At 35.5% G+C, this 6,836-nt stretch overlaps 1 protein-coding gene across 1 annotated transcript; it reads right to left on the bottom strand.

Annotated features, from left to right (window-relative positions):
* Positions 1-1,717: 1,717 nt before the first annotated feature.
* LOC131639605 (uncharacterized) lies at positions 1,718-3,787 on the bottom strand. The gene is made up of 5 exons (XM_058910088.1): positions 3,571-3,787; positions 3,029-3,399; positions 2,574-2,929; positions 2,291-2,413; positions 1,718-2,195 (listed from the first exon to the last, which is right to left on the bottom strand). Exons 1-5 carry the CDS (start codon positions 3,785-3,787, stop codon positions 1,718-1,720), a joined length of 1,545 nt encoding a protein of 514 aa, XP_058766071.1.
* Positions 3,788-6,836: the final 3,049 nt, after the last annotated feature.

Genomic DNA, 6,836 nt, shown 5'->3' with positions numbered 1-6,836 from the left:
TTTTCAAGATGATGTGATCAAGAAAATGGTTGTGAGATGAAGAGAAAAATTGATAAGTACTGGTGATAATATTAAGTTACTCTGTACTTTTACATGGATGTTTTTGTAGATTATATATATATATATATATATATATATATATATATATATATATATATATATATATATTAAACATCACTTGATTAAGTTTATGATGACTCTCTACTTATGTTGGGCAGCTTTTATCCATCACATCCCATTTTATAAAATTAAAACTATAATATTGAAATACGGATCGGGCTGGCCCATCGGGTTTCACGGGCCTTTGAAAAATGGGTCCGGCTCATTTTCTGTAGTCCATTAAGCAATCAGATCGGACTGGGCCAACCCATTTACACATAATGGCCCACAGAGCCGAAGTTGACTGGGCCGGGCCGGCCCATTTGACAACTATATAACTACACTCATTCTTGTAGCCTTAACAATTAGTAAGTTGATGGTTATTCCACTATTATTTCCTTCCTTTGAATAACTAGATTGTAACAACTATTAACTAATTTAAAGTATATATATATATATATATATATATGTGTGTGTGTGTGTGTGTGTGTGTGTGTGTGTGTGTGTGTGTGTGTGTGTTTAAGAAACTTTTATATTATGTATGAAATTTATGCACAAAAAGTTATGAACACGTAGAAACAATAGATGAATTGCTTTAAAAATAAGATGAGAAACGGTAATTTGAAATCTGAAAAAAATCTTAATTTAAATAAGTCACTAGATGCCTCTTGAATGATTATCAATGCTTGACAAATATTCATGATTAATTGCAATGATATGTGAAAATATTTCATGAACATGTGCAATAAGCAAGTAATGCAATGATTTAGATTTTTCAAAAAACTACAGGTGACAATCGATTATAGTATCATGACAATGGATTGCACAATCCATAACGTTCAAAAATATTGAAAAATAAATAGTGACAATCGATTGTCATGCTTAGAACTTCCAATTTTTGCTTTGGCAGCAGCTTCGTGACAATCGATTGGTCTAATGTGACAATTGGTTGTTCCAAATAAAAACTTGAAATTTTGCTAAGTTAAACATGTGTTATGCATGTAAACCATGTATGAATGCTATGCCAATCTTGGAAGGATTTAGATGAAAGTTTGTAAGTACTTAACATTCATACATAAATGAATTTCCATTGGTATCTTGATCTTAATGATTCAATCATTTGATTTCAAAAGCTTATGCAATCTTGACAATTGAATCCAATCTTTTTCTTCTTTGATCTTTCTTTAATGATAAGCTTTTGTCTTCATCAAAACTAAGCTAAGATTGGTGAAGAACATCTTCTTCACAACCATGTCGTCCCAGTTGTCACATAAAAGGGAACGTCGGTCAGATGCTGGATTTTTTTTTGAAGCAAATAGAATATATTACATCAAAAAACAGTTATGTACAGTGGTGATCCTTAGATCCAACCTATCAACAAGACCTATTACATCATCAAAAAAGCCACATGATTTCTAAGCTTCTTAAAAAGCCAACTTCTATAAACAATATTGTCTATGATACTTTTCCCTATATTTATGTTTATACTATTGGCAAAAACTATACTATTTCTTCTATGCCATATACCATATACAATTTCAGAAAAAGCCATTCTCAATAGGCAAGCCTTCCAGCCTTTCTTATTTGCTTCTTTTTTCACCCATTTCAATTCCTCAGCCTAAGGAAGAGGTCGATGATCCTTGTCAATCCACTGCAAAACTTGGCACCACACCTCCTTATTCTCCATGCATTCAAAAAATAGATGGGCAATAGTTTCATCAGCTGTCTTACAAATACTGCAAACACTATCCGTAATCAGCTTGAATCTCATGAGCCTATCCTTAGTCGCAAGTTTCTCATGACACAGCATCCAGGTAATAAAATTTGCCATGGGTCTAGCCAAATATCTATGGAAAATACTCCTCCAATCCACCAAATTCTCATGATCATTCATGGCTGCATACATCAGCTTCATCTTGAATCTATTCTGGCTCAGCATTCTGTCCCACAATTGTTGATGTTGCTGCAATTCTTCTCTAGTATCCATGATCCTCTTCATCACCCAAGAGCTATTTTGACTGATTTTAGCCTCCATCACATTACATCCTTTCAAATAGTACATGTGAATCCACTTGACCCACAAGTTATCAGTCTTCCTGCAGAGGTTCCAGAGACATTTGATCATAGCAATTCTATTCCACATATGGAGATCCAGCAAACCTTGGCCACCCTATGCTCTGGGCCTGCAGACAGTCCTCTAAGCCACAGGGCTCTTTCTGCCAGCAACAATGCTACCATTCCAAACAAACATCCTGCACAAACTATTGATTTTCTTGATGACAAACTGTGGTATTGGGAGACACTGCATCCAATACTGAGTGATTGCCAAAATCACACTTTTAACAAGCAAAATTCTGCTAGAATAGCTAAGGAGTCTAGATGTCCAATGAGCTATCCTATACATAATTTTATCTATTAAAGGCATATATTGATTGATGTTTAACCTCTTACTAGTGATAGGAGTACCTAGGTACCTCATAGGCAGCTGCCCTTCAATGAAGCCAGTAGTCCCAATCATCTGCTCCTTGTCCATTATGTCCATGCCACCACAAAAAACCTTGCACTTCTTAGAGTTGACCACTAGCCCTGTGGACTCAAAGAAAGTTTGAACAGTCTTCAGAAGCATTTGCACTGAAATAGCATCTCCCCTGCAGAATAAGAGAATGTCATCAGCAAAGGTGAGGTTGGTTAGACCAACTTTCTCACACTTTGAGTGGAATTTAAAAGCAGGATCAGTATACATCCTCCTCAGTAATCTGTCAAGATAATCCATCATGATCACAAACAGCAAGGGGGAAATAGGATCCCCTTGCCTTAACCCTCTCCTAGCCTGCATAATATCAGTGGTGTGCCCATTGATGTTAAACTCATAGGAAACATTGGTAACAGCAATATTGATCCATTAGGTGAACATATGAGGCATTCCTACTTCATGCAGAACAGTTTCTAAAGCATTCCAATCCACCATGTCATATGCTTTTTGCAAGTCCAGCTGTAGCATACACCTTAGTGGTCCACCTTTCCTAGTATATCCTTTCAGAAGTTCATAAGCCAACATAATATGGTTATGAATCACTTGCCCAGGAATAAAAGCTGATTGGTTGAGACTAACAATGCTAGGCAAGACAGTTCCTAATCTTTTTGTCATGATCTTAGAAATTATCTTATAGACAGTTGAGCAGCCTGCTATTGGTCTATAATCTCTAGAATGTTTAGCTTCACTAGTCTTGGGGATCAGGGTCACACTAGTTCTAATAAAATTTCTAAGAATCCTACCCTGTGAGAAAAATTCCTCAATGGCTGCAGTTACATCCTTATTGACAGTATTCCAGCAAACTTTGAAAATTTTGGAGCCATATCCATCAATCCCAGGTGATTTCAAATCTCCAATACCACTAAGAGCCTCCTTGATCTCCTATGTAGTGACTCTGCTGACCAGGAAATTACATTGATTCTTGTCCAACTATTTACCTCTTCTCATAGCATCTATATCAATGTGAGTAGTTCTTTGAGTAGCTGTGCCCATCAGATTTCTATACAGACTTAAGAATTCAGTTTCAATATCCTTCTGATTAGTAAGTATACTGACATCATCCCTCTGTAAGAATTGAATACTCTTGTTATTACCCCTGGACTTAAGATAGGCATGAAAGTAGACATTATTTTCATCCCCCGTTTGTAAAGACATAGTTAAAGACATTGATTCTTCAGGGTCAAACAAGGAAAACTGCATTGGGTTTATCTCTTCTCGTCAACGGTCGGTGTAAAAATCATTCAATGACTATGCATGCACTGGTAACTCAAGATAACTCCTATCAGAAAAATAGTCAAAAAATGCTTTGGAAAGAGTAATAGATTTTGGAACTGTTTCCTAATTAATCGGTTGACTATTGAACAAGACCAAAGACCATCGTTACTACCTATGATCTCAAGTGGCTATAAATTAGTGTAATACGGTGAACTGACTTTTTTATTTTCGCAAACAAAATGTTGCGGTGAGCAAGAGTCGCCACCGACTTTTATTTTATCCAACTAGAAAAGGTATAAAAGAACAGGAAAGACCTTCTTTGAAAAAAGATTGAGTTCGGGGGGTAGGTTATGCAAAGGGAAGGTGTAAACACCCTTTGCATCCATGGGATCTTAATTGCTTAGCTCACTTGTTTGTTTGAAATATTTGAAAAGTGTCGTGTGTGTTTAGAAAAACAGATTGATTTTGAGTAATGTCTAAAAAGACAACGTTAGAAAACGGGGTGTGAAAAGTATTTGATTTGAATTGATTGTGAGCAAGCACTTAAGAGTTCCTACCCTAAATTCGTAAGGTCTTTCCTATTCATTAAGACTTTCCTTGGGCGATAGTACTATCCATACCATTTGAGGGTAGGTAGTCCTATACGTTGGATGTGCAGGTCATCGAATCGTCATAAGGACTATCCATACCATAAAGAGGGTAGGAAGTCCTATGAGATGTGAATAGTCAAAAAGGCAACATGTAAGGATACCTTAGCCATTGAAAGGACTATCACCATTTAATCGAGGGACAATATCATTTATACCGAAAGGCAACATCGAAGGGACTATGATCTTTAAATCGGAGGGACATGGTGATTTTGAATCGAAGGCAACATAGGCTAAGGCATCCCTACGCTTCGAGGGACTTGACTATTATTTTCCGAAAGGCAACTGAGAGGGGAAACCCTAAAGGTGAGTGCGTGCAAGTTTGTTGTATTCAGTTATTTATTCTTGGAATTAGTGATCTAACGGTTGATTTTATCTTCCCATGCAATCCTATTATCCATACATCTAAACAGATAACATCAGCAGTTTATAGTGTGCGGAAAGTAAATCTACGCTATTACAAAAAATGTCCTTGCAACCTATACATCAATTTCTAATATTTAAATAGTGGAAATTAAATCCTTAAAAAATGTGAAATAAATAAAGGAAAAAAAATAAACAATCACCCGTCAATCAAAAGAGTTTGGAGATGAGAAGAGAATCGGGAGAGTTTGGAGAAAATTAGGGTTAAGGCTAATTTTTAAGTAAAACCTATTTTAACCTAATTACTAGTTAATTATTAAATTAAAACTAATTCTAATTAATTTCCTAATTAAATTAATTATATGCAAAATAAGAATTAATTTACCCTAATTAAGTCAAGTTAAAAACTATGTCAAAATTGTTTTAGTTAAAACCTAAAAAAACTAATGTGCTTTTTTGTATTTTTGATTTTAAGGTTATCAATTATCTTAAATGAAAAATTAATTCTATTTAAAAAAAATTAGTTGAGAGAGAAGAAATTTGGTTAGTTTAAAAACCTAATTCTAATTTAGTGGCTATGATTTTAATTGGAAGTTATTTTAATTACTTGCTAATGAGTTAGATATTGGTTAGAAAGATCAGAAAAAACAACAAAAATAAAAGGGTTCATGCCTGGCTCGAATCCAGGAACATAGGATTAACCTGTACGCGTGTGGCTGTCTCTGCTGCGTTACTTAGTTGTTACTGGGTCAGTCCTTCATCAATAAATAACAAAACGTGTGTCAAAATGAAAAAAATCAAAGCAAGTCAAATTGGGGTCCACGCTTTTTACGAGTGGACGAATCAGATTCTTGGAAAGCGCCACGCCTATGGTCAGCGAGTCAAACGAAACAGGGCTACCGGACCGATGAAGTCCCTATCACCTTCTCCGGCGAACTCCAAACGAGAACCTGCAAAAACGACCCAAACAAAAAAGGAAAAGGACTCAGATCCCCTAATTTACCCCCTGTGAATCCAACGGAACGATTAGTTTAAACTAATAATGCCTGAAACTAGGAGAACGAAGCTTCACCATTTTTTAGCCCTAACAATGGCGTATTCTGATTCTGGTCCGAAAGCTCTCATGTAGTACGTCAAGACTGTTCTAAATGAGTCCAGGAACATGTTAGTGGCATCAAATTACATTAAAACATCACAATATGCAAAATACGAAAATAAAAATATGAACCAAGGTTATGAATGTGTTACGGTCGTTTTGAGGGAATCAACACTTGTCCTTTGGTCCAGTCTTACCCTTACACGTCTTGGGAGGAGAATCAGGTCGTTGGTTGGGGTTGAAAGCAACTGCAACTGAAGTTTTCGCAAGCCCTAATTTCTTGATGTTTTTGCAACGTGAAAGCTTTAGTCTCTTGCCTCCCTCCTTTTTTTCCTGTTGGCTGCCCATGTTTTTACATATATAAGGATCAATTAGGGTTACTTGATGGGCTTGGACTATTACTTCTTAGGTGATTTGGAAATTGAAGAAAATATTATGTAATTCTTTCTATTTTTGATGATTTTCTTCATGAACAAGCTATCACGAATTTGGACTTCCATATGATATCACTTGGGCCCTTGGATGATTAAAAGTGAACCCATATAATTTATCTCATTATTTTTTATAATTTTACTTAATTAATTTAGCTTTTTAATGAATAAAAATCCAAATAAATTAAATAAAGGTCCTAAAAACAATGAAGACAAATTTATAGGTCTATTTTTAGGTCACAATCATGTTTAGAGTAAAAACTTAGGACCATTAGCACAAAATTATGCAATTGAAGTTTCATGCATTTCTTGAAATTCGACCAACTCGTGCACATCATATCTCCCTCAATTTTGATCATATGACTGCTTTATAGGACTTTTTAGAAAGCTCAAGATGTCCTTTAAAACCTCCTTTTGGTTTCATCTCAACTGAGTCTTCCATGCTCAAGTTA

The sequence above is a fragment of the Vicia villosa genome, unplaced genomic scaffold (genome assembly GCF_029867415.1).
Source record: "Vicia villosa cultivar HV-30 ecotype Madison, WI unplaced genomic scaffold, Vvil1.0 ctg.002710F_1_1, whole genome shotgun sequence".
NCBI classification, from domain to species: domain Eukaryota; kingdom Viridiplantae; phylum Streptophyta; class Magnoliopsida; order Fabales; family Fabaceae; genus Vicia; species Vicia villosa.
The sequence above is the reverse complement of the archived record's forward strand: the minus strand, read 5'-3'. Positions and strand labels throughout refer to the sequence as shown.

Bases quoted from the DNA above. Each gene is read 5' to 3' on its own strand.
- LOC131639605 (XM_058910088.1), bottom strand. From the start codon at position 3,787: ATGTCTTTACAAACGGGGGATGAAAATAATGTCTACTTTCATGCCTAT. The intron at 3,400-3,570 runs GTAAATAGTTGG...ATGTAACTGCAG, and splicing joins TATAGATGCTATGAGAAGAG to CCATTGAGGAATTTTTCTCA. The intron at 2,414-2,573 runs GTACCTAGGTAC...GCAATCACTCAG, and splicing joins GAAGGGCAGCTGCCTATGAG to TATTGGATGCAGTGTCTCCC.